This window comes from Lonchura striata, chromosome 1 (genome assembly GCF_050655825.1).
Source record: "Lonchura striata isolate lonStrDom1 chromosome 1, ASM5065582v1, whole genome shotgun sequence".
In the NCBI taxonomy this organism is placed as follows: Eukaryota; Metazoa; Chordata; class Aves; order Passeriformes; family Estrildidae; genus Lonchura; species Lonchura striata.
This window is the reverse complement of record NC_140703.1, coordinates 66,151,298-66,178,522: the sequence shown is the minus strand read 5'-3', so window position 1 is coordinate 66,178,522 and position 27,225 is coordinate 66,151,298. Positions and strand designations below refer to the sequence as shown.

Sequence of the window (27,225 nt, the reverse complement as noted above, 5' to 3'; positions counted from 1 at the left end):
ATGGGACCACAACTGCTTTTCATGTATTTCTCTTTAGTATTTCCCTAGACTGCATAAAACAGCATGTTTAAACTACACAATTTTTACATTGCAAGTAAATACTAAAACTGTTTTTCCTCAAATAAATAAATCTGTTTTGCAATTTTTTTTTTTCTCTCCGTGCAGGACAAAGCTCAGCCAGAGACACAAGCCACAAGCTTTGGAAATGTACTTTTTAATGCAAAACTTGCAATAGACGATCCCGAAGCAATTCCATTAGTTAAACAGCCAGGCTCTGATGGATTCAAAGTAGACTCAACTCCTTTGTTTCAGGTATGATTTCTGTAGCTTAGTAGCAAGAGTACTGAACCAAGGAAGAAACACTTGCACAAGTATTGTTGTTAACTATAATTCAAATTGAAACCAACAGAAAGATTTATTCTTTCATTGTCACTGGAATCAGAAAGATTTAATCTTTCAGATTCCAGTGACAATAAAACACAATTATAGATGCTTAGAAACTTATAGATATAAAATCTGGACCACTTATTAAAATGTTTCTGTTGGGATACTCTTGCTTTTCTCTTCTATAATTCCACAGGCTAAGCAGAAGTTATGCAAATTTTTCTTGTACATTTCTTTTAAAAAGTTAATAAGATTCTTGTTGCACAGCATTGTTTTATTGTTTCCCATCTCACTTCTCAAAGACAAAAAATTTAAAATCATAAGCATTTATAGTATGCTTCATCAAAATCAAGTTGATACTCGGCATTTTCTGTACAATTCTTTCTTTGCATACTTGCACAATGTGAAGCACTGAAAATCTTCACTGAGAATTGACAGCTAAAGGATACAACTACTTCTTAATTATATATAATCCATCAGCTGTGTGCATTCAGCCCTTTGATCTGTATAACCCAGCCAAAAAGTTCTATCTTCACTATTTGTCTCTAGTATTTGCAAAACTGCATGCACAACTCAAGTGTATAAATTAGTAGGAAAAATATGAAGGAGACTTTGATTCTACTCCTGGACACTTCAGTATTAAAGATCCCATTGTAAGCAGTAGAGTATTTAACAAAAGGCCTATTTTAAAGTATAAAAAGAGTTTCAAATCAGCTCCCAGCAAAATGGAGTCTCATTTTTCATGTGAAAAATCCATTTCCATAGATAATAATGCCATGATTTTTGGTCCTCTTCCTGTCCAAAAACTGAGAATAAAAAAGTATATCCTGAAAAATACTTGGAAAGGTAAGAGTAAAATAGAAAATGTGTTATTTTTCAAAATAAGAAAACTGGGCTGCAGCCATTCAAATTAATCGGCGGTAGTTTTAAGACAATACTCAGACAAGCCTACTGGACCTTGTGGAAGCCAAACCTGGTATGTATCCAGGAAAGATGAGATAAATTGAAGGAAGGTAGTATCATCTCACACAGATTACAGGGACCCACACAACCCAGGGTGGATGAAATTTTCAGGGACCTGTGGAAATTGACTGTTCCAACACCCTGCTCAAAGCAGGGTCACCTAGAATGGGTTGCACCAGACCATGACCAATTATCTTTTGAACATCTCTGTGGAAGGACACTCCACAGGCTCCCTGTTCCAATGTTCAACCATCCTTGCAGTAAAAAATTTCTTTCTTATGTTTAGATGGAATTACAGCCAGGGCCTAATCACTTGGTAAGTTGGGCTTGGAAGGTCCTTTTCTGTGGCCCATCCACAGCTAAAGATACTTTGTATGGCTTCTGGTACTAATAGCACCAAAACCATGTCAAGGCCATAGCCTTCTTCATCTGCACTTAGTAGCCACAGAGTCTGATGTATGGAGACTAAACCCTCTGAAAATTTTAGCAGAAAATACAACTCTTCTGGTGCACATTGGCACAAAGTCAGGAGGCATCTGTGCATGATTTTGAAATTGCTTGTCCAGGCATTCAGTTCAGAACAGGGACTGATTTTTCTCTGCATTTAGCGTTGCCCATATTTAGTGTCTGTGTGTTTAAATGCAAAAAATGTTTCTTTCCAGGTGTCTTTGGGTAGGGAGTGGTATGTCCATACAATCTACACCGTGCGTTCCAAGGAGAACGTTAACCGTGGCATCGGTAAAAGAAGCGTGGAGCACCAGTACCACTCGCTCCTCAGTGCTGGGAGCCCAGGAGCATCCCCATGGAGAAGGCAGAAAAGGGGAACTGAGCAGGCCCCAGAACTTGCAAGAGACATTGGAGTGGAGAGCAACCGAGGAACGAATATACAGCACATAGCCCTGGATCGCACCAGCAGGAAACAGGTGCCTCAAAGGGAGGTTGCACTCAATGGTGTTCTCCCCAGGGAACTGAATAACCAAAATGCAGGAATCAGCATAGTCACAATCATTGGTGGAGCTGCTGTCGTTTTCTTTGCCATCTGCTTAATTGCAATTATCATTTTGCTGCTAAAATGGAAACGAAATTCTGACAAGAAGGAAAGTACAAATGAATCAGGCAGCAATGAACCCATGATGCTACCACATAATTACAGCAATGACAGTTCAGAGGTTTGATTCCAAGACCACAGTATTCAAGCCACAGTGTCCAGAGTGCCTCATAAAAGCTCTTGAACTGCACATTTTTAGCAGCAGATAATGGTGACTCATGAGGAGTTCATGTGTTTCTAGGTGTACTTGAAATTTGTTACCCTGAGCTCCTACTACCATTATGAACAACAGAAGAAGCTGAACAAAACCTCCCACTTTGCACGAAAGGAAATGCTGATGTCCCTATACCATGCACTAATTTTAAGCAGCAATTCAAGGGACTGCATTGTAAGGGAGGGATTATTGTTGTGGGTTTGTATTTTTTGACATTTCAAAAGAATAAAAGAAGCTGAACAAAGGTGCTATATATCCTGTCTGCAATAAGAGAGGAGATCTCTTCAGAAACACATAATACTTGAGAGGAGGGATCTTCACACTCTTCTGTAAAATTTTGTACTATTTCTCACAAAGAACTCAATGTCTTCAAATAGTTTGAAAGGTGATGGAATGCCTTAGGCATGGATCTTCCATCCTGTAAGATTTTGACTTCTCTTGATCTGTACCAGTATTTTTTTTTTTTGCTTATATGTAACTGAACTTTTTCCAAAGACAGCTAGATTATACAGCATATCATTATAAACATTTGCATGTCACAGGATCCAATACATACTCTTTCCTGCAAATTCCTATTAATCTATTTAATCTGAGAATTTTTTTTTTTATTTATATAAATAAAGCCGAAGAATGCAACAAATCCAGAAAAAAATTTTGGTTTTCACTGAAACTAGATGCTTATGTCCTCTTAAGTTTATAATGGATCATGGAAATGTTGTAAGGTAAATTTTATTTCTTAGTGCATGTCAACTGCTGAGAAATGCAAGCATTAGTACAATAGTTAGATTCAAAATACAGAGGACAAGGTTCTGCTGAACTGAGCCTAGGAATCATGATATTGAATCCAGCATAGTTAGTTGTCATACTAAATAACAAAAAGAGAATAAAAAATTAACCTTTGATTGAATCATGTAGTATTTATTGCTGTATAATCATAGCACATTTTGACAAACATGCTGGGTCATTGTTGGGCATTTTTAACAAGTGACTACTTCTGCAAGAGTAATTCTAATTTTCTCTCGACATTCTTGCTTTAGGTAACATGACAAGTTTGGATCAGCAGTGTCCTGTGTCAGTTTTTATCCAGACATGACCTGTTCTGTCCCTGTCAAATCCTTGGCTGTGAAAGCTATGTAACCTTCAGGAAACTGCCCTTTTTCTCACACTAGCATTTTATGTAACAAATCCTTTAAGTCATACAATTGTAGATTGGCCTGGGTCAGAAGGGACCTTCAAGATCATCTAGGTCCAACCCCACAGTCATGGGCAGGGACACCTTCCACCACACCAGATAACTCAAAGCCCCACCCAATCTTACCTTGAATACTTCCAGGCATGAGGCATCCAGAACTTCCCTGGGCAACCTGTGCCAGTGTCTCAACACCTTCATAGTAAATTTCCTCCTAATTGGTAAACCAACCCTCTTTTCAGGGTAAGTCATTACTTCTTGTCCCATTGCTACATCCCTTGGGAAAAGTCCCTTCACAGCTCTCTTGTAAGCCCCTTTCAGTTTCCCCAGAGCCTTCTATTGGCCAGACTAAACAACTCCAACTCTCTCAACTTGTCTTCATAAGGGAGGTGCCACAAACTTCTGATCATCTTTGTGGCACTCCTTTGACTCGCTCCATCATGTCCATGTCCTTCCGATGCTGGAGGCCCCAGAGCTGGATGCAGCACTCCAGGTGGGTCTCACAAGAGCAGAGTAGAGGGGTAGAATCTCCTCCCTCACCCTCACCCTGTTGGCTCTGCTGCTTTAGATGCAGCTCAGGATATGTTTGGCTTTTGGGTCTGGGAGTGCACATTGCTGTGTTATGTCCAGCCTCTCATCCACCAGACTCCCAAGTCTTTCTCAGCAGGGCTGCTCCTAATCCATTCTCTGCTCAGCCTTTATTTTTGCTTGGGATTACCCTGACCCAGGTGCAGGACCTTGCCCTTGGCCTTGTTGAACTTCTTCAGGTTTGCTCAGGCCCACTTTTCAAGCCTGCCGAGGTTCCCAGATGGAATCCCTTCCCTCCAGCATGTCAGCCACAGCACACCACAGCCGGGTGTCATCTTGCTGCCTTTGCACTTGATCCCACCATCCATGAGATTGTCAAACAGCACTAGAGGCAGTGGAGTTCTTAATAGAGTTGAACGACATAAAATCTGAATTAGGATGTTGAGATTATGCTAAAATGTCTTGTCCCTTCCACCACCACCATCTTGTGGTGGGTAGAGGCAGTCCCCAATACACTTGGCATTTGGTGTTCCAGGGGTCACGTTGCAGAGATCAGTAAGCAGAGCAGGATGCAATTTGAAAGCAGCTCGTAAACACAGAATGCTGCCTCTGAACTTAAAAAAAATTCATCCAGAAGGCTTCCCAGCCTAGTTGTGGGGGTCAGTCAGCACAGATAGACCTGACCTAGTAATTCTGCACAGTTTTCCTGTGAGCCATAAAGACTCGGGAACATGGAGCTATACTGGCCTAGGAATATCTGTGCTGTGATTCATGGTGCTGTGTGAATATGCCCACAGAGAGACTCGTGCTGGTATCTCTTGCTCTGGATTTGTGTTCTTATGACTTCACTCATTTAATAGGATTTCATAAGCTTTTCACAAAATGAGTCAGGTCAGAATCTGTCCCACTTTTTCTACATTTTCTGAAAATGGTGATTAGACAGCTTAATTGAAGGATGTTTGCAGCACCCAAAGGGTCGAACTCCATTACTAAACTCTTGCAGTCATCTTTTATTTTAATTAATCCAAGTTCTAGCCTGAAACAATTATCCATAAGCCATGTCCAGTGCTTTAGACCTTTCCCCCAGTCACCTCACATCAATTTGCTCTTGTAATGAAGTTTCTGGTTTTGTGATCCATGTATTATGTGTGCAAGATTGATCAAAGGCTTAACCCACAGATACCTTTTATATTTTGTAAGTTCACCACTAAGTTGCAAATGTACACTAACATCAAACTTGCCTTTGTGCCTATGTGTGGCATCACTAAAAGCAGAATTTCTCTCCTAGAACCTGCATGTTTGGATAATAGCAGTTGATTCGACAGTAGAATGGGACACATGTAAATAATAGAACAGTTTAATATTTATGAAATGCCTGTTTTGTATAAGCAGAGATGACCTTTTTAAAAATATATATATAAAATACAGAAATTAGGTGTTTATCAATAAAGCTATTTTTCTGCTTTTATATTTTACCAGACCAAAATATCATTAAAGGTGCTTGCAGGCAAAATCTTTTTTTAATTATTACTTGATTTTATAAAATCATGTCAAAACCCATGTATTCTACAAGCCAAATATTTAGCCCAGTAAACAACTTGATCACTGCTTTGAACAGTGTCTGATTAAAACTTTGTGAAATATTTAGGTTTATGGGGATAATCAGACTACGTTTTTGTAACAATATATAAAATTATAGTGCAAAATTGTGATAACAAAGAAAAGGACAAAGCAAACACTAAAAAGTTGGACAAGCATGAGTAAGATTCATGAGTCAGATACCAAAGTCCTCTCCTCGGAAAAAAAAAATCCCAGTGTTTTCTGTAAGGCATGCTGGATTTGTCCCATTCTTAAGAAATTGGATTTTTTACAATTCAGTGAACAATAAATACATTTGTAACAGCATGCTTCTTTCCTTTTTTTTTTTTTTTTTTTTTTTACTATGGCTTCAAGGTTTCAGATTTCAGCAAGATGTTTTGGAAGCTTATTAGCATTTTTCCTTTTACTTAACAAGTGGTCTTGTTTATACTAACCTGAATAAGTTCCTCGTTCCCAGTGATGTGCACAAATATTTTAATATTTATCTATCCAGGCAATAAACTGAGTATATTTTATATATATATATATTTAATCTATTTCCAGATTATGTATTCAATCCTCTTTTCCCTGGAGATACTTATTCTGCTAGTAATAATATCATTTGTTTAATCATTTATACAATAATTACTGTGTTTAAATTTGTTATCAAGCTGTCATATTTATTTGGAACAACTTTTTGCTGATGTCTATGGCTGTAATATTTGGAATTTGTATCAGGAAAAAATAAAACTACTTTTGTTTGTTTACTGATCTAAAGTTTGTATATAATTATCATGCTCTGGAGAGAGATCAGTAATGCAGTGTTACAAAAACCTTAAATTGTCAGATCAGTGGAACACAAATTTCCTGTGTTTGCAGTAAATCTTACTGCTTTGTTCCTCAACTGATTGTTTTCTGGTCCTGAAGGGTTCAGCATGGGTATTGTTATTTAATCTTTGTGGTTGCACTCATGGCTCAGAGAGGGATTTCTCTTTCAATTCCAGACCATCAGAAATCTCTAGATACCTGCAAGTCCTTTGTAGGCTGGATTGCCGTGTTCCTGCATGCAGGCTTAATTTTACTCATCTCACTGACAAGAGAAAGCAACTCTGCAGGGAGCAGATCCCTTGTTCCTGTAAGGCCAGTGTTGCCTCTTGTGCCAGGTCATCAAATTTTTTTGTAAGCGCTGACCTCTGACTTCTGTGTGAATTTAAGCAATCAGTTACCTCCTTTACTGTCAGAAAGGCCATATTTCATGGCTAGTTACATGAGTGACACAATATATTTACCAATTTACCTTGCAATAAGGAAGGACAAGTCTGCAGTCAGTGATTCCTGGTTTGCTACATGAATTCCCTTCTGCTGCCTGAACTTGCTTATGTGGATCATGCTCAGCAGTTACTTAGTCTGAGCTGATAAGCCCTGTGTGATACCTGTGAGCTCTGGGTTGTGGCTTCTGCCAGGGATAATCAGACTAAAAGAGTTTCTGTCCTGCTCCAATATAAATAGTTACATATGTGTAAATGAATAAAGAGTCTGGTCCCAGAAGTATGGCATTATCCATAAATCAAAGGACATTAATTTCCCACTCCCAAGATCATCCACAGCAACAAAGTCATGTCCACACACATCCATGATCACACTCATATGGGCACTTAGTGGAAGAATTTTGGTACTCCTGAGGTGTTCAAGCATCTCTCAGCAGGTCCTGGATGACTTTTGTTTCAAAGCCCAAGCATAGTCCCATTTCAGCATCTTTACGAGTCAGGGGTTTTTTTAGTGTATCCTCGCTGTCTTTTGAAAGAATGACTTAGCTCTTGCCCTGAAGGAATTCAACTCATCCCATGGAGTGCTTTAGCTTTGAAAGCTGCTCAGTAAATTACTCTCAAGGTTGCCTGTTTGAGTTGGGGGGGGGGGGGGGGGCGGAATTTATTATCTCAAGAGGTAATTAGTTCAGAATTTACCTTGCATCACTTTGCTTTGGTAAGTTACCACTGATTTCCACTGAAACTGAAGCAGGCCACTGGAAGATTCTTAAATAATACATCTTGTTTTGTTTCCTGGCCAATACCCCAGCATGTGCTGGATTCCTCTTACCCCGTTACCTGCAGTTTCATGATGAAAGTTTTCCTGAGTGTAAGTTTACGTGTAGAGCATAAATCTGTAGCTGTCCAAGCAAAACTGCTCAGGTTAAACCAGTGCAAACAGAAGATCACGTGGAATAATTGTCATCTTGAGTGTGTTTTTGACCACTTTTCTAGCAAAACTTCTTACTCAGCATGGAAGGCAAGATGAGGCAGTCTGGGTAAGTGTGTGTTGTACCTGCTTTTTCATAATGTATTGCTTTCTATTTTCCTCCTACTGTCATTCCCTCCTCCTCCCATCCCAGGAAAAAAAAAAAAAGAAGAAGGGCAATTCATGGAAGACAAGTCAATTGCAATCAGCTGTTTCATATCAACAGCTGGTTTGGAACTGGACTAGGAAAAGCCAGTAGGATTCAGGAGAAGGATCAAGCTATTCATCTTCTCTTTCCTTTCTGTTCCCTACAACTCCACTCCTGGGCACTGCCAGAGGCAGACGAACCAACCCAGAAGAGCCACTCTAAGGCCCTAACAGTTGTACAAAGGGCCACCAGCCCCAGACTTGGAACTGGTAATTTGAAATACAAATACCATAATGTGCCTTACTGATTGTGTTTTTCTTGGAATAAGATAGGAATGAAAGTTTTTATTTTTCAGCACCCTGGGCCTCTAACAGATGATTTACCTGCACCTGACATCTGCCTAAGCCTCCTGCTGAGGACTGCTTGAAATGGCAGCAGGATCCAATAGCCTTTTCCTGGTGCATATCCTGTGAATGCATATGATCTGGGCAGAATGAGGTAAAGCATCTGGAGTGAGGAACTTGGGGGTGAAGGTAAAATATACTGTTGATGATTTTATTTACCTTATAAACATGCTCCATTTATTCTCTGCTGTTTGTACCAAAAGGTTAAAATAATATTTCTTGGGCTCTCAAGTGTCTCTTTCACTGATGGATTTTTTTCTTATGTTTCTAATGGCACCAGAATGATTGTGGTAAGAAAATAAATACCTAATTCTTTAAAAGTAATAGCTCATGGGAATGTGGCTGGGCTCTGCTTCCATTTCTTTGCAAGATACCTGGATTTCAGTGCAGCAAGCTGTACTATGCTCATCAGGGACTGGTCCCCAGTATTGTCAAACCTGTGAAACCAAGGTAGGAGGTTGATCTGGCTAATTGATCAGAATAAAAAAAAAAGCTTCTGTCTTTGGGGACAAAATTATGTTGCTATATCAGGAGGTTGGCTTCATAGGTGTCATCCAATGCCCACATCTCATGACACAGCTGTGGCACAGACCACTTCATCAGTGGTGTGCCTTCTGCAGTCTTCTGCAGACGGGATTCCTGGCCTCCTGTGGTCAGGATTTTGAAACACTCTCTCCCAGCAGGAGGAAAGGAAATATTTGGATCCACTCTCAGAGAGCTGGAGAGACTTGTAATGGCTTTATGGACATCAGCACCTGCATCACACACTCAGCATCTTTCATCTGCTCAGGATTTAGCAAAGGTACCACATGATTAAGGTGCCCTTAATATCCCAGGCAACACTAATGCATCAGAGTGGGCAGTACAGCACAGGGACTCTGAGGGCTCCTTTGCACCCCAGGAGAATCTTCCATCACAGATTGTAATGTCAAACACAACTTTACCATGCTGCACGGGAGATGTGCTCATGTTTGTCACATCTTCCAGGACATCAGTAGCAAAAGGCTTAGCAGAGCATGTTCACCTAAACTCTTCTCAGATCCTAACTCAGGTGAACTTTAGTAGCAAGGTCCAAAAAAAGCTCCTTCACAAACAGTATCATGCTGGTCACAGTCACCTAAGATTTTCTGAACACAAGTGTGACAGAGAAGTGCAATTCTTACTGCTGATTAAGAGTCTACATGCTGTGCTTGGTTATGGGAAAAGCTTGATTTTTCAGCAGTGATTCTCAACACAGGATGCTGTGCACAGAGACCTAACCCAGCAGCAGGAAGTAACCCAGAGGGGTGCATGCCTGAAGCTGTTTTGTCACTAACTTAATTGTTATTAACCTGGCTGGCACCTGAAAAAAAGTTGAGTATTGGAGGCAGAACCAACTTCTTGCTTGTTTGTAGCCAGGCTGCATGTGAGCATTTCAACACCTGCTTTCTCTAGCAGAGGACTTTTTCCTGCACTAGTTGGGTATTTAGACACATTTTCTGAGAAGTTTCCATTCTGTTATCAGAAATTAGACTGCAAATGTTTGTGTGCACACCTCCTGCAACAACTAGGGCACTCATTTATTATTCTTTCCTCAGCTGTGGTGATTTTTCTACCCTGCAACCCTACCCTCAGAACAGGACCCCCATAAGAGCTTCTGTCCAAGCTATTTGACTTGGTACACTGCTACTTGGATTTTCCTTTCCTATTTGGCTCTCAAACTGAAGGTGCCAGGGAAATAGTTCACCCCTAGGAAACTTTGGTTTCCTCAGGAACTGCATTTGTCATCCGTAACATCACTTTGAATGGTAAATGTGAGGCAAACAATTAGAAAAAATTCTTGCAGCCTTTTGGCATTTCCTGTAGTTCACATCTGGGACTGTCAGCTGTGGTAATATGCATTTCTTCAGTCTTCTCAAGAAGTGCTGGGGAGTTCTATTCTCTGGGAATATATTTGTTTTCAAAACATGACTGCAATGTCTGTTCATATGCACACAAACACACACAGGCATACAATATGTTTTTATTAATATGTAAATTTTATATAGATTTTATCATGTGTTTTAAGCATACCTGTACAACATAGAGTAGTATCTGTGCGTTTTTATAGTATGTAATATATATTGATAGATGTAAAATGTAGATATTTTGTAAGTATATCTATTTTTGTATTATATAATACAAAAATTTTTATTTATATGTAATTTCTCAGGTAAGATCACAAGGATGAAGTGTTACAAGGTGGGAAGCAGAATTCAGGGTGTATTTGCCTGTAAGGAATCACAGCAGCCTAACACACAGTCAAAACCTGGCATGCACCACCCAGAGCCTTGGGGTCAGAGAGACTGATTTGATACACTCTCCTGGAGTCCAAAATAAGCAAACAGGTGGCATTCTGGACTGTCTCCCTGATGGAGACCAGCAGTTGTAACTGGGACCAACAGCTGCAGTCTATACCCCAGCTATTGAGCTTCTGAGTCCATGTCTGCTGCAGGATGCCAAGGACAAACACAACCATTCCTTCAAAATACCTCATGTTTGGAGATCAACAAGTAAATGTACTGAGAAAAGCAGAAGTTAAACAACAGAATTTTTCCAAAGTCCATGCTTTCTCTATTTATTTCATGTCAAGATGCTGCAGCACCAGAATTTCCACATGCCAAGAACCTTCAGTATGGGGCAGGCAACCTATAAGGTGTGGCAGCAGCTTCTCCTTGTGCCCCTCTGCTGAGCTGTGGGCTCTGGGCTCCCCTTCTGCCACTGCTGTGAGCTGCTTTTGGTCCCTCATTAGCAGAGTGGCCGGGAGGTGCTCCCAGAGAGGGAGAATTCAGCAGGCTCCCTCACTGAGCGTGTGTTTCCAGCGGCCCGTGGCAGGGGATGCTGCCAGCCTCCGGGCCACCTGAGACCTCTCTCCCTGCTCCCCAGACATTCTAAGGGAGTCTTTTTCATCTGGTAAAGGTATGAAGTTAAAAGCAAATGAACTACCCAGGGAATGAGGGCGCTTGGCTGCTAAACAAAGGAGGGCTGTCTGCTGTCAGACGCTGTCCAAGATTCTCAAAGGGGCAACAAAAGCGCCGCTTTATTCCCACGGGATGTGAGCCTTGGCTCCGTGGTGGCTCCTGGCACCCCCGGCTGGGGCAGGAGAGGTCATTTTGGTCAGAGCAGCCCTCACCACCCCTCTGGAGCAGTGTGATTCTCCTTAAACAAGCTGTGGCAATTAGTCGTGGAAGAAAGTGAAGAGAGCTCAAGAAGAGGAGCTTCCTACCTGGTGAGTCCCCAGTACTGGCTGTAAATGGGGCTTTTTCTGCTGCTGACACTCAGGGCGTGGGGAACTTGTTGCTTCTCACAGAGTGGCGAGTCAGAAAAGATAGTTAAATCTATGCTTTAAACAAAAAGCAGGCAGGCCAAGAGGGTGCCCCTGCAGACTAAAAGGCACCTGCTGGTGGTAAGAGTTGCACAAAGCCTGATTAAATATTTAGAAAAAAAAATGTAATGACCTGAGAACACAAAACTATGTAATTTCTAATTTATTCCTTTTGGGTTTTTGCTACATAACTTTTTGGCAAATGTAAATTAATTCTTGTTTTTTCTTGGTACTATCTCCCATGTATCTGCACTTTAAAGGGAAACTGTCAGGGCTACTTTTATCTTCCTCATATGGTTCTTGATTAAGTGGTGTATTTTATCACAAAAAAGAAAAAAAAAAGCCAAACAAAAACCAAAAAATAAAAGAACAACCCAGAAAAAAATTGCACATCTGCATTTTGCAATTTTTATAAAAATATTACAGCAGTGAACTGACCAGGCATTTTTCAATGTCTAGTAAAATCAGCCCTTATGATACCAGTGAATCCCACTACTAAAATGAGGAACAGAAATAGCCTTCAGTATCCATACAATCATTAACAGCAGAGAATTATCAAATTTGGTTTGGTCTGGGTTTAGCTGTCTTCTTTCTCCTGTATCCTTTTCCCCTTTACTGTAGCTCCTTCTTTCATTTCCTTTACTGCACTTACTTGCTGGACAAAAATGTTGAAAACATGCCACCTTCTGTTGTTTTCAGCTATTGCACAGCCCAAAAAAAATTCATGACCCCTGGAAACCTGTGTAAAACATGTGCACATCTGTTCACAGATACAGGCAGGCACATGCACATTCATGTAAACCTACATATGCACATATATCTGAAATTCCTCTGAACTAATTAAATAACTTTACTCACAGGCTTTTATTTAGTTACAAGGTTTGCATCCCAGCTGTTACAATAAATGTGCTCACCAAAGGGTTTTCAAGGAAACCAGAAATTAGGCCAATTCTGACTGCTGTCACTGAAAAGTAAAGGGGGATGAGGAAGGTAAGCCTTTATCTGGTCTCTTTAATGACTGCAATGAATGAAGATCTCTACCTGCTTTTTAAAATTCTTAATTGTTCCTCCTTTACATGCATGTATACACCCACATGTACATATTTCCCTTCAGAGCTGCTCTGGGAAAATCTCCCTTCTCTCATTTCACTGATGCAGGAATGCTGAAGAGCTACTGCTAGGGCACCCTGGGTACCCTCATTTGCACAGCATAACAAAAAAACAGTGGCGTGGGAGGGTGGAAACACAGCTCCAGCCCCACAGATCTGCTTTTGTTGTTCTTGGCTTTCAACATAAATTTTTGTATGGCTGATTATTCCTTTTCCCATAAAAAACCTTAAAAAACCCCAACAAAAAACACCACAAGAGAACTTCTTGTGCCACAACTCTTCCACAAGTTTATCCCGTTCATTTAGTCATCTTTTATTTCAAATACATCTCAGCATTATGGGTATGAGCAGATTATTCCTCTGCACAGATTTTTCTGCCCATGTTTCTTCTATTGCCATTTAAGGAGTCTCCATAACTAAACATACACTTGGACTTTGGCAAGGTCAAGCTGACTCTCCAGATTCCAAGGTATGAGAAATGCTTTATTTTCTTTTCTCTAATCACTTAGGAGAATGCTTCTTTCTAAGCAGCTAGGGCTGTGTTCTGAGGTCCTAGATTGTTTTCACTCTGGACTCTGTAGTGGGAAAGCAGGAGATAATTCTGGTTTAGGTGGCAGAGGTGAAGAGTAGCCCCTGTGGGTGAGGGCAGGGGAATGCACACAGATACATAAATGGTGTTTGTGGGCCACCTTTGCAGGCAGATGGGGAGGTAGTCAGAATACCTCTCCCAAGGCTGCAGGAAAGGGAGGAATGTCTTTTGCGTTATCTGAATTTGTATGAGGACTGTTTTCCTAAGTGCATAGTTGCATTCTTCTGTATCTACCTTATACCTATTATCTTGCTTTTATGTGGTGTTGCACTGCTCCATGTAGTGGATCCTGCCTGACTACTTAGAGAGGGCAATTCTAGAAATCTCAGTTACAGATAGGGTTATTTATTCTTTAAGAGCATGGTAAATATAATTAACAGAGTCTTTACTTCTACTGTAGCTCCCACATCAGAAGGGCTATCTGCAGACTGTAAGGAGGAATAAGAAGTAAAATAAATCTCCTCAGAAAGATTTTTTTTCTGTTTTCTTAACCTCAGAGATATATGTTATGACAGAGAAGCCAAAGACCCGCACTGCCTATTCCTTTTTGCCAGAAAGGTGTTAGCATTCCTAAACAGATGGTCTTTTATCACAATATCTTAAGGCACTTTTATTCCTATTAGAAGTGAAGTTAGTCCTCTGCCTGCTGTGAAATAGGGGCATCTTAAAGATGGTTTAAAGTAATATTTTATCCTCCCTTCTAGTTATAAGTGGAATTTAGTTGGAACAGAAAATAGGGGCCACACTTTTTCAAGGCATCTGTTTTCCCAGATAAGCTCTTGACTCTCAGGGAGTGGGAAGAGTGTGTTGCAGTAAATCAGAAACTCCATAAGGCATGCAGTGGGGTCAAACTTCTGAGTGATTACCCCAGAAAGGATTCAAATGAGATAAGCCCTGTACTTGGCAGTAAACTGTGGTGGTCAGCACACACCTTTTCATGTTGCCTTGCACCGTCTAATGCCATGAGGCTGATGCACCTGGGCAGAGCAAGGTGTTCATGACTGGCCCTCAACTGTGCTGCCAACTGAGAGCACTGACATTATAAAAACTTACCCTGAAAATTTGATTTGAACAGCACTGCTTTTGCTGCTTCATTTCTTTGCAAAATGATCATTTTGCAAAGCTAGATAAAAACCTTCACTTGTATCTAGACAAGATGGTTTTGGAGACAGGTGAGTAAAGGTTGTGATGCCAAGAGATGAGCAACACTCAGTACTCCAAAGTGAGTCCCACCAGAGGTGTCTCAAAAGATAACGCTTGATTCTGACCTGCCATTAGGTTCCCTGGGACTTGTTTGGAGACTGTTATTCTATTTTATCTTTTTTTTTTTTTTTTTTTTTTTTTTTTTTACATACAAGTGGTTAAGCACTCCTTGGAACAAACCAGGGTGGAAACCCTCCTTTCAGTAATTCAAATTGCTTTTTTAAAACCCACGTAGCTGTGTTGACTGTCACAGGGCTCGGATCCACAGCTCGTGTACGAGCACCCTGAGGAGAACCACGGGAGGATGTGGGAATGCAGAGCTGACCCCCAGTTACTCCAGGTAGCAGTCTGGGAGGTGGAGACCTGGGGTCTCGGGAAGCAGGGCTGGCAGCTGCACGGTCCTTCAGGAAAGCTGCTCCGTGGTGCAGGGCACAGCTGCCACTGGATGGCACCAGGACTCCGCACACGTGCGCAGGCTCCCCTCCAGCTCCCCGAGCCATCCCATCCATCTCTGGCGTCAGGGATGCTTCGCAAACAGGCACAGCAAGACTCTGGAAGCGAGATGATGGGGGGAAATGACAGATGTGAAAGCTGTGCATGATGCTGTCACAGCTAATATTTTTAAAGGCACAAATGATCTTTCATGGTGTGTAACTGAGATGGGAATATTCTGCAGAGTACTTTATGTTCCTATCCATACAAGCTGCTATTTCAAAATAATCACATAGAGAATAATCACAGGTGTGGAATACACTTCTATAACCACAGGATAGAGGGAAAAAATTCTATTTTTTTAATCTCTTGTTACAAATCTTCCTTCTTGCTGCTTCAGGCTACAGTAACAGCAGTACATAAATGCTACAGGCAGTGCAGATGGTGGCAATAAGATTCCATGTCCTAAAGTATATTGACATTCCACATGTGAGCCAGGTCAGAGGCATTAAAGCTACCATTGTGAGTCAACACTTTTTGATCCCTCAGCAGAGAATGCAGCAAACTTATGACAGATATTTATAGAATAATGTACAAGTTAATGCTCTTCTCCACAGCCACTGGAGCTGGGCTTGCTGCCTAAATGTACATCTGCAGCATACTTACTGAATCCAAGAAGCTCTACAGAAGTCATCAAAGAAGAGGGAGCTGTTTGGAAATTTAGAGTTCCATTACATTATGTTGTAATGCTTAACGATCTCTGCTGACTTGTCTTTATTTATTTATCACTGCTCAGGCAGAAGTGTAAAAGCCTGTGAAATAGGAGGCCACCTCAGATATAAAGAAACTGCTGGTGGTGAGGCCATGCTGATTTTTGCCTTTTTCTTTTGTGTATTCTTTGTAATTTTTTACATGTATATTTATAGCTTATTATATTAGTGGCTAGTTTTCCCAGTAGTTTTCCATGCCCTTTCCCTAGGCAGAAAGACAAAACACATTCCAAGGGCACCCATCCTATCTTGGTTCTCCCAAGATCCAAAGCTGAAAAACAGTTCTTCGAGACACATTTTCATCAACAAAGTACAGCTAGTATCAAGAGGAGGGCTCCAGAAAATAAGAGGGAATTAGTGAAGAAGGCATCACTGCTGGCAGCAAGGAATGAGAAAAGCCTGGAAGGCAGAACAATGCCTGAGGCTGAGCTGCTTGGTAAGGGCCAGCCTTGGCAGCCCCAAGCTGTGTGCAACCTTGGGGAGGAACCAGCTTCCCCATTTAGGTGGCAGAAGCCAGTGGGCTCCAGTGCAGGGCTAGATGGTGTCCAAGCCCAGGAACAGCATAAACAGACAGGGAACTGCATCACAGATCTGGGCTTCTGCCTGAGTAATAGAGCACCACAGGCCCTGGCTCTTTCAAATCTGTCCTTTATTTCTTCACTGATCCAGAGGCAGACCCCACAGTCACACCCAATGCAGGGAGAAGAAGGAAAGCTAAGAGAGATGCCCAGATGTGGATGGTACCAGCTGCCAAACCTCTCTGTCCCACTCCCTGAAGAGGGGAGAGCAGAGGTACAGCCCCAGCCTTGCTTTTACAGCAGGGCTGCAGGCTGCACTGCTGCCAGAGGCAGCAGCAGGATCCTGCTGGGACCACAACCTGAAGCAGAATGGTGCAGATGCGTTTTTAGACCACATCCTGGTGTGACTGAAAATTCATCTTCCTCATTCAGAGGTCAGGAAAAAATCAAGGATGAACAGCCTGGAAATGTATCCCAGGTCATAAAAATATATATGTGTGATTTAACCCCATGCAACTACTAAGCACCAGATAACTGCTCACTTATTGCCCTTGCATCAGGATAGGGAGAGAACTGTAAGAGTAAAAATGGGACAGTGGGAACACAAAGGTCATCATTCAAATTATCCCTGGCTTACTCCCTTCTTCCTTCAGGTTTATATGCTGGGCATGACACCATATGGTATGGTCTGGAAAATCCCTCTGATCAGTTGGAGTCAGCTGTCCTGGCTTTGACTCCTTGCAGCTCATGGTGCACCCACAGCCTGCTGTGGGTGAGAACCAGAAAAGGCCTTGGCTCTGTGTCAGCAGTGCTCAGCAGTAGTGAAAACATCCACATTATCACCACTGCTTTCAGGTCAAGTCCAAAACACAGCCCCACACTAACTACTCTGAAAAAATGAACTCTATCCCAGCCAAAACCAGCACAAAGTAGTGAGAAAGGTAGTCACATATTAGCAAGAGCAGATCCACGTGCCTTCCAACATGTGTTGACTAAATGCATGAAAATATTTGTTCACATTTTTTATAGCATCACCTTTCTTTCTGTAGGTACAATATAATATCAACTGTATAATCTGGGCAGGGTGTCTGATCCAAGTACCATCATCAGGGCTTTGGGGACATCCAGTCAGTCTTCTTTTGAAGGCATCAATATTGCTCTCTGCATCTAAGCCACTCAGAGGGCAGCAAAGCTGACTTCTTTTGCATTATTTTGCTGGAGGTAGTTTTCTGTAAACCTGGGTTTGTGAGGGAAGATTCCTCCTATGATTGCTGCATCCAGGCTGGGTACAGTACCTGTGCCTCACAGGAGAAAAAGGCACATTGTTCATCCAAAGAGCTACCTAAAAAGCTGAGTGTCACAAAGAGCCAGAGCTCCATGGCTAAATTTCTCAGAAAGAGGAGATCAACATACTTTACCTGAACAACTGTCCCACTGAGCTGCTACAAAGTCATCCAGACTTTTCCCCTCTCCACCAGGATATCAGATGCCAGGCCTGCCACATGGGGAGGTGCTGCACTGAGCACTGTCACTGAGCAGCTTCTCCTTTACAATGAACACAAAACTCTCCTGACCCTTATATTCTATTCTGTCCCCTTTCCTCCTTTGTCTTTGTATTTCAGCCTTGAACATTAAAACCAAGGGATAAAAAAAAGCAAGGGCAGCTTCCCATTTGCCAGTGGAGCTGACTTAAACTTTCTTGAGTTGATGGAAGTGGGAGCTGAGCCTTCTCCCATCTTGGGGGAGGAGATGCTTTCTCCTTTCTGGTGTCCCGTGTTCCTCTGAGTTACTGGGTGAAGAGGATGTTTTAGATTAAATTTGCAGATCAGAACTGGGTAGGCTGCCAGTGGCAGGTAAGCACAAGGCTAGCTGTGGTTGTACATGCTGTGGGATTTATTTTCTCCTTTGCTGTGCCTGTAAACTGTTTTTCAGTAAAATTGTGCAATTGTCTGAAATCTTAGAGTGTCTCCATGCATCAAGTTAGGAAATCCTAGGAACAAGGGTCAGTTATAAATTACTGCTCTAAAATTTTCCTGCAAAAGACTGCTTTACTTAATTTCACAATATCCCTCTGAGTCCGCAAAACTGGATATATAACCTTTATTTTTACTCTTCTCAGCTACTTAAAATTTTAGCTTTTTCCACTGATATGCTCAAGATACCTTTTGCTTCTTTAGACTTATTCTTACCTTTTGCTCCCTTGAAAAGGAGAAGAAAAGAATTCCTTAGAGAGATAATTGTGCTCGTTACAGTCCAGAGGAATTAAGAATCTGGGAAAAATCAAATTACTTAAAATACATTAATTTTTCTATGTAATTTGTATTTGTTACAGTGGGTAACAAGGAAGAATTGGGGTTACTTTGGGGTTACTTTGGGGTTTATCATGAAATTGAAAGGGAAAAAAAAAGAAAACCACAAAGAATGGATTTGAGAACAAGCCTCTAGGCAAAGTATCAGGATATTTGAATATAAGGGCAGTACTCCAAATATTCTGTATTATTTAGGCCAAGTTATTTTATTCCTCATTTTCAGCAGCTCTGTGCTTTCACCTGGGGTGAGAGTGTCACTTGCATGCTCAGGTACCTCCTCTCCTCCTGACCAGTTCAATGTCTTCTTAAAGGTGCCAAAAGCACTGAGATTCTGAAAAACATGGTTGACCAGGAAAACAGGATGTATTATTACAATATGGTGAAATATTATGTCAGTGGTATTACACAATTATTGATTGAACTAAAATAATCCCTCATAGATCACTTTTGCAAGATAAGAATTTTACATAAGCAGTGCTGGTTTTGTGTGTTTTTTTCAAAAATCCTTATTTTTATTTTTTCAACACAACATTCAGAAAATCACAGAATTTAGAGAATGAGAGAGAAGGGAGGAAGAAACCCATGAGAAAAAACTAAGGCTTAATCCCCCAGAAATGCAGACTCCTCACTGAGAGCAGAAAATGGGAGGGAAATTCTGGTTTTCCTCCTCTAAATATATTATTTTTTTTTTCAGTAGATACACTTAGAAGCACTAAATACAGAACTTTTAAAGAATTTTTAATGGCAAAAGCAGCTACAGCCTTTTCATTTCATTACCTCAATTATGGTAAGAAGAAAAGTATGATTTTAATTTACAATTCCAATTCGTATTGACACTAAAGAGAAGATATCCTGCTGTTAAGAGGAACTTTTCCAATTAGACCCACACTTCATGGTCTGCTGTTGAAAAAAGGATTTCAAAATCTAATTTTCTGAAATGTCAGAAGTGAAATATTGCCTTTTGTGTTTGTCACAAGTCCCTGTAACTCAGTAGAGAGGATGTCACTGCGGTGCTCATTCGTGAAATGGGTTTTGTGAAGCTGCCCTTTGTACCCCTCTGCCAGGCAGAGGTGAAAGAGTGCAGGACGAAAGTGAAAGGAGAGTTTGGTCTCATTAGTATTTAGGCTGATTAAGGGGAAAAAAGGCTTTGGGAAGCTCTTCATGCCAAAGAACAAAAAGTGCTGCTGGTGCTCAAAACACTGTGAAATCCCACCAAGTTCAAACAAAAGTACTGAAAGGAGAGAAAGCATATACTCCAAATGAATTCTGTCTCCCCAGGTTCAGGGTTTGCACACACATCAATCCCAGGCTGTGCTTTCCACGGCCCTTACTGGACTGTGGGCCAGCTGAAGGATCAATAGGTGAAATGTGGCTGATGAGTAAACAGGAAAGGACTTTGCCTTTAGAAAAAGTATAGGCAGATAAGTTTCTTTAGAGGGATTTTTCTGTGTTCTCTCTCTCATGCATGTGCTGGAGACCCTCAACCAAGATTGTTTTATTTAGTTTCATTTTGTTACATTTTGGTGTGGCTTTGGACTGGAATGTTTTACACTATACTACAAATCACAGTGTGAAGAATTTTTGATACTAGAAAACCAATTATTAATTTATACAAACCTAGAGACAGAACAATTAATCATAAGGAATTTTAATTCTCATTATACAAGTGGTTATTCATAAGCTTGCTCTTTTGTGTTTGTGAGATAGAGTGAGAAAAAATTCTATTTAATTGAAGTCACTGGTTTACATTTTGGTGACAAAAAATAGTTGTATTGAGAGTCAGAATACCCCTTAAATTCAGGTATGAAATAGTTACAGAGCATATTGCTATGGACAGCTGTTGTGTATTCACATATATTTATTCATACTTAATTTAGGGAAGCAAAAGTGTACAAATCCTATTAAAGACAAGTGAAAGCAAAATAATAGCTTTTCTGAGGAAAAGCAATCTGAAAATGCCTAGCTGTGAGTTCATGCATGGCTGTTTGTATAGCTGTGCAAACAGACTTCAGTCCCTGACAAACAAGCCAGACTGTAAAATGGGAATCCCGTCTCCTCCCTTCTGATAAATATGGGCACAGAGCAAGATTTTGGTGTGCAGAGCTGCCTCTCCTGTGACTTCAGGAAATCCCTGCTGGTTTTGTTGCTGTCTCCTGGAAATTGTTGGTTTTCAGCTGGGAGAACTCCCTTATGTCTTTCTGAAGGAATGGGCACTGACCTTGCAGATGTTTCTTTTCTTGTTCTTTGTCTGGATAAAAGAAAAGGACTCACTCACAGTTGTTTCTTGTCCTGTTTTAGTGACTAGGATCGCTCAGTGATTGCATCAACTCCAACCCTGGATGGCAGCAGTGCAAGATGGAGCAGCAGAACAGCCTCTGAAGAAGGCAGGAGCCTTAGCATGCTCCACAGCCACTGCTGCTCTTAATTAACTCTCCCTATTATCTCTGCAGAAGTGAGAATCCTTATTTTACCAGCTGCAGGTTTAACAAGACTCTTCTGCTCCCTAGGGAGAGCACAAGCCCAGTTCCCAAAAGGGCTTTTTCTTCCACATGTCTTTGCCTTGAACACAGACCAGCTTTATGGTGGAAATCTCTATTCCTATCATCTCTCTTGGATTTGGGAAGCCAGAAACCCTGATGAAAATTATTCTGGCATTCTGGAAAAAAATGTGAGTGCATAACTGCAGAGAGCAGGCAAAATGTTGCTTTTCCTGATGTGAGTTTGAAGCCAACTACCACTGCCCAGCCTTTCTGTGACCACCAGTGGACAGAGAGTACTTTCTGTCTCATTTTGTCTCAGAGGGAGTTACCACACTTGTAGCACACTAAGTGTAAAATAGTGAACTGGTTTGTAGTCAGCTTCTTCTCTTTCCTTACCTCCTTGTCTTGACAAGCAGGGCAGGAGATGTCACTTAGGCAACTTGTGGGGTGAGGGGAAGGTCCCATGGCTGTGGGCAATGAACCTTTGCTGTGAGCATGAATTCACCTTGCAAATAAGGGAGTGCTGATTTAAGGCATCCATTGCTAATAATTAAAGACACAGACTTAGCTGTGATGTATTAAAGGGCAGTTCATCACCAGAGCCATGTGATCATTTCTGGGATTTGACTTGCCTGTAAATCAGATGGGCATGTTTCCATTTTCATGGGTCAACAAAACTGTGTTTGGGAGATAACAATCCAGTAAAAGTTGGCAAAAATGAGACCTGATGATGGTTTCAGTTCTTTCATTTACCTTTGATCAAAACTGTTTCTCGTGCAGTTATTCTTCAGACGGGCTTTTTTTTCCACCTGTTTATCAGTATCCTACTTTTTAATATGTGTTTCATGCAGTTGGGAATGCCTTCAGCTGATGATTCATCTTATATGTTTATGGTAAGATGAGGCTAATTACTCTCTGGAAAAGCCCAGTGTCCTGGGCACAAAGGAAAATTGGGTTAAGCGGCTCAGATAAAGGCATCAATTTCATTTTCAATGAAGTTAAAGCAGATGAATGCCTTCAAGCACCATAGACTGAGACTGATTTGTACAGGAAGATTTCCAGCATAGTTCCTTTGGTACTGTCTAAACCAGAAGGAACTTTCACCTTTGCTGGGCCACAGAGATGCCTGGGTTAAATAAAGGCATAGAGAAAGAACCTGTCACCTGCATTGTCCTCATTTAGAAATACTCTACAGCCACTCAAAGCCACTGTGTCTTGTTTGATTTTGGGATGCCTTTGCATTATTTGTGAAGACTTCTCTCTGCACTTGACTTTTAGTTGCTATCATGTGAAAACATTGAAGCTGGGAAGAGAATGAATGAGCATAAAAATATGAAATTGTGATTTAGTCCATAACATTACTCCCTAGGGTATTACTGGTGTGCACCACCAGCATGTCCATCATTATTGCTTGCGTAGTTTTGCAAGTTATTAATAAATAACCAAGATAGGCAACATCATTTGCTGCAATGTGCTGTCAGCCCATTTCCTACAGTCAGCACCTAGATTTATGGTGGCTCTTTGTTGCTTCTGTTTTGCAGATGTTGTAGAGTTTTTCAATGGAAAGGCTGGTATTGTTGACGAGCTTCTGTTTGCTGCTATCCAATACACAGCAAACACCATCGTAAGTATATTTTATTACAAATTCTTCAATCCTAATAAATCCCTTGAAAGTGAAGGTAAGAAATAGTCTCTCTCTCCCAAAAGAGAATCAAAAAAGCCAGGTTCTTGGACCACTGAAAGTTTTTGTAACCTTAAATAGGTAAGAAGTGAAAAGTTTAAATCTAAAATCTACCCTTTTAAGGAAGAAATCTTTTCTCAGGAACCAATAATTAAAAATGTACTACTAAAGCATGTTGTTCATTCTCTTATTGCTGTTTGCTCATTTCTTGTTTGTGACATTTATGGATTGAAAAGACTTGGGGGAAAAAAATCTGTAATTGATTTATACATTGCAGAAAGCAAAGGTTTAACTTCTGGGAAACCTTCAGTATTCTATATTGATCCTCTGTTTCAGTGGAGATTCACATATAAGCCAGGCCTTGCTAGAGCAAACAGATGCCAAATGAATGAAATTAAATAACAGCGTTATTCCCTGATTTCTATACCTCACTTTTAATTTTATGCATTTAATAAATAAGAGGGTTTTTTTTTGAAAAATAAAAAAGGTAGTTCAGCAAACCCATTCTGATAATAGAAAATCATGCACCTTTCATTTTAGAAATCTTCTGAAGAATAATAATTTTCCAAAGCACCTGTCTTGAGCTCAGAATTGTTATTTGTCTATAAGACATCTCAGGTGAAGAGACAGGACTTGGCTCTTCACACAGTTCTCTGATTTTTGTAAAATTGTTTTGTGTAAAATAGACCTGAAAAAAATGAGAGCAAGGATGATCTACATTTTAAAGGTCATTAAATCAATTACTAAGAGGCACCAGAGTAGGTTAAGAATGAAAGAAAATAATAGAGGAAAAAATTCCAACCAATTTAGCCTCCAATTCAGCCCTTCCCAGGGATGTGGTCTTAACTTCTGTGATCTCTCATTTCCAATATTTCATAGTGATATTGCAAGGAAGATCAGCTACTTGTAACCCCACACATATGGTTATACAGGAAATCTATACCTCCTGACACATCAAAGCATAAGCTGGCATGTGGGTGCTAGTACATGAAGATACATAACTGTAGCATTAATTCTGTATTTATGTATTTATGTATTTATGTATTCATTGTCTTTCAATGCATGGCCTCGTTCTGTTTCAGAAATCTGAGTTTACAGTGCTTTCTCTGAGTTTCACCAAGTTATAAATTGCACTGGTAGTCTCTGGGACATATTGCAGGCTTTTTCTCATCTATGTATAGTGATTGATGTTTTACAGGACTTAAATGGAAATGTTCAGAATCTGGAGATCAGTCAGAGAAAATTATTTTCTTTTAACCTTTACTCTGACTAACAAGGGTGATGGATTAGGTGATCTCCACAAGTTCCATGTTCAGCTATTTTGTGAGAGTCTGTTTTGTCTTTAAAATTCATAGTGTTTGGACATGCATTGAACTTACTAGACAATCTGTTTATCTATTGTTTTAGATTTCTTATTACTGCCCCAAATGTGGTGCATTTGGGCACACATGAGACGATAACAGTTCAAGTCCATGGAGCACAGAGCCCTGTGCAAGTTACTGCATACTTCAAAGATGAGACGAAAAATCGGCTCGTATCAGAGAGGATCTACTTTAACCTTAATCAAAATAATGGCTACCAAGAGACCAAAAAAATAATGGTGAGTCTGACATCACACTGATTTTTTTTTTTTTATTATTTGGTGATAAAAAGCACATAATCTCTACTTGGAATAGTCTGGAACTGTGACAACACTGATCTTGAGAGACACTGACAAAACCAATTCCAGTGACAGCAACACCCTATTCACCCAACCAGCTAATAAAAAAACGCCTAGGGTAACTTCAGTGGTGATTGTAAATATTCTTTTGTGCCCATATACCTCCAGATTTTGTCACATGATGGTAAATTTAATTTAAACTCTATTATTTGTTTTCTCACTGTTGGGTTTTCTGCCTCACTTAAAGTATGACTGCATGCAGGCCTTTTGGTTACTACTGGCATTTTACAATGCAGGAGAAACCTTTAAAAATATGTAGTCTCTCAGACCAAAGCCTGTGTTCTTTCTTCAGATTTTTAAGTTGATTAATTCTTTACATCCCATGTTGCATCATTTACTCCTGGCACCATTCTTTGAAGTCTGGCAGGAGTAATTTCAGTATCACTAGTTAGGGCTATTTGGCTGGGGAAAAAAGCATGCAGCAATATTCAGTTTGGCTCTGGTTGGTTACTCCCAAAGCTAACACCTGAGCTTTCAAATCAGGTTCCTCTCAAGGGTGATGTTTAGAAGCAACACATTAAACTGCATGAAGCAAAGCAGCAATCTCATAACCAAGATTTTAGCATAACTAGGGGTTACAGGATACAGGCATGTAGACTGAAGTCTCCCACCTGGAGTTTTTGACACTAGACAGAACAAAGTGGTTTTCTGTGGTGGAAAATGGAGGATTAGAGAGTATTTCTACTTTAAAAGAAATATTCACCCACTAAGAATTATTTAACACCCAGTAAGAAAGACATAATTGTGAATCTTATGTTGAATGATGCTAATAAGATTATTTAAGCACTTCACCTGTAGTGGGACCTCAGCTATGTGGTCCCAAAGTTACCAGGCTCATCTCTGACTCTGTGGGGTTTTCCCTTTTATTATCTTCAGGTCAAGCCAGGGAGTCTGCAGCAGAGCCTGTTCAAGAAGAGTAATCTGCCATATGTTCTACTGGTCACTGAGAGCAAGGAGCTTCATATGACTGCCAAGAGCACCCGCATCCTCCTGTCCTCCAAGAAAGGCTACATTTTTATCCAGACAGATAAGCCCATATACACACCAAGTTCCCAAGGTTAAAATACAAATGCTTCTCTTCAGGTGTTCAATATGGATGTTACAAGGGCAGGATTAGAAAAGGTAATAACGAGCCAGTTGTTCTGGCAGCCAGGGCTTCTGCAGGGTCTGCTCTGCACATTGCAGCAATCCCTGTGGAAATGCTTCCAGAGACAGTCACTTTTAAGGGAGACAGACAAATTCTGCTCCTTTTTGTTCAAAAAGATTAATGCTGACTTTCCTTTTGAAAAAAAATAATGAGAAACTGCCAAAAACTGAATTCCTACTGCTTCTGCTTGTAACAACAGCAATAAGTTACCTTTGCTCTTTATGAGTACTACTGCTTTGTTACTAACCAATTTAATTAACAAAAGTGGGAAGTAAAAAGGGGTTTTGAGTTTGGTTTCAGGCCTCAACTGCAGAAGGAACACAAAAGCAAGTGAAGTTCCCAGAGCAATTTTCAGAATTTGCTTCAAAATTTTATCCTGTCATGTAACATGCAAAGGCTATGGAAAATTATTTTTGAAATTTCTCAGACTTCTTTTCACTAAAAGAAAGTGTTTTCTTTTAAATTCGGTGGCTCATTTTACAGATTGCAATTATATGAATATAGAAAGGCCAGAAATAATTTGTGAACATATTTATTCTTCTGTTATACAGTCAGATACAGGATCTTCATTCTGGACAACGCAATGAGGCCGACAGATGACACGGTTACAGTTGCTGTGCTAGTAAGTATTCAAAAACACTTTTGATGAGTGCTTCTTCAGCATGGGAGTTATGGAAAACTTGTACAAAACATCCAAGAACACAACAATAACTGAGACTCCTCTCCAGAAATCTGTATTTGCACATAGTGAGATATCTGTTGTTATTTTTGGCCCGTATCAGAAACATGGAGATATGTGACATGTGAATAATAAAGTAGGAAAGTAAGTCAAGCATTTTCTCTTCCACAAGACTAGGATATGACCTTGAGATTTTGAATGTAAATGTTTGACACCTGGTGCATAATTTCATGTTTGCTTCTTCTGTCTCAACAGAATTCCAAGGGAATGGTGGTTAAAAAGTCAGACCGGAAAATAAACACAGTGTTTGGTGAACACTTCGATATACCTGACATTGCTGAGTATGTTACTGCTCTGCCTTCTGCATCAAAATCTGTAGATTAAGATTTTCAGCTGTTGAATTTCTTGAATTAACTTTCAAAATTTTCTTTCTTTCACCATGGGGGACATATGGAGCCTATGATCAGTATCCTTTTACCTTTAAATATCCTATTACCTTGGAGAGATGAGTCCAGAATTTACTGTCAATATGCTGCAATTAGCAACATGCATCC

General features: G+C 40.4%; 2 protein-coding genes across 4 annotated transcripts in view; both read left to right on the top strand.

Moving 5' to 3' along the window:
* FREM2 (FRAS1 related extracellular matrix 2) overlaps window positions 1–6,675 on the top strand; it is a 122,441-nt gene extending 115,766 nt beyond the window's left edge. Inside the window, exons 23-24 of the mRNA XM_021526624.3 lie at window positions 166–312; window positions 2,010–6,675. Of these exons, the coding sequence (XP_021382299.3) occupies window positions 166–312; window positions 2,010–2,522 (660 nt within the window). The 3' untranslated portion in view covers window positions 2,523–6,675. The remainder of the gene's footprint in view (window positions 1–165; window positions 313–2,009) is intronic.
* Window positions 6,676–11,812: 5,137 nt separating this feature from the next.
* The window catches only part of LOC110468582 (complement C4-A), a 52,500-nt gene continuing 37,087 nt past the window's right edge, over window positions 11,813–27,225 (top strand). The window contains exons 1-7 of one of the 3 annotated variants that reach the window (XM_085578590.1): window positions 11,860–11,938; window positions 21,472–21,632; window positions 22,986–23,068; window positions 24,533–24,725; window positions 25,722–25,902; window positions 26,544–26,614; window positions 26,927–27,012. In XM_085578590.1, coding sequence (XP_085434716.1) covers window positions 23,004–23,068; window positions 24,533–24,725; window positions 25,722–25,902; window positions 26,544–26,614; window positions 26,927–27,012 — 596 coding nt within the window. In that variant the 5' untranslated portion in view covers window positions 11,860–11,938; window positions 21,472–21,632; window positions 22,986–23,003. Of the gene's footprint in view, window positions 11,939–21,471; window positions 21,633–22,209; window positions 22,338–22,985; window positions 23,069–24,532; window positions 24,726–25,721; window positions 25,903–26,543; window positions 26,615–26,926; window positions 27,013–27,225 lie in introns of those variants that run through there. The other 2 variants (XM_021526622.3, XM_021526623.4) reach the window with 2 other exon arrangements.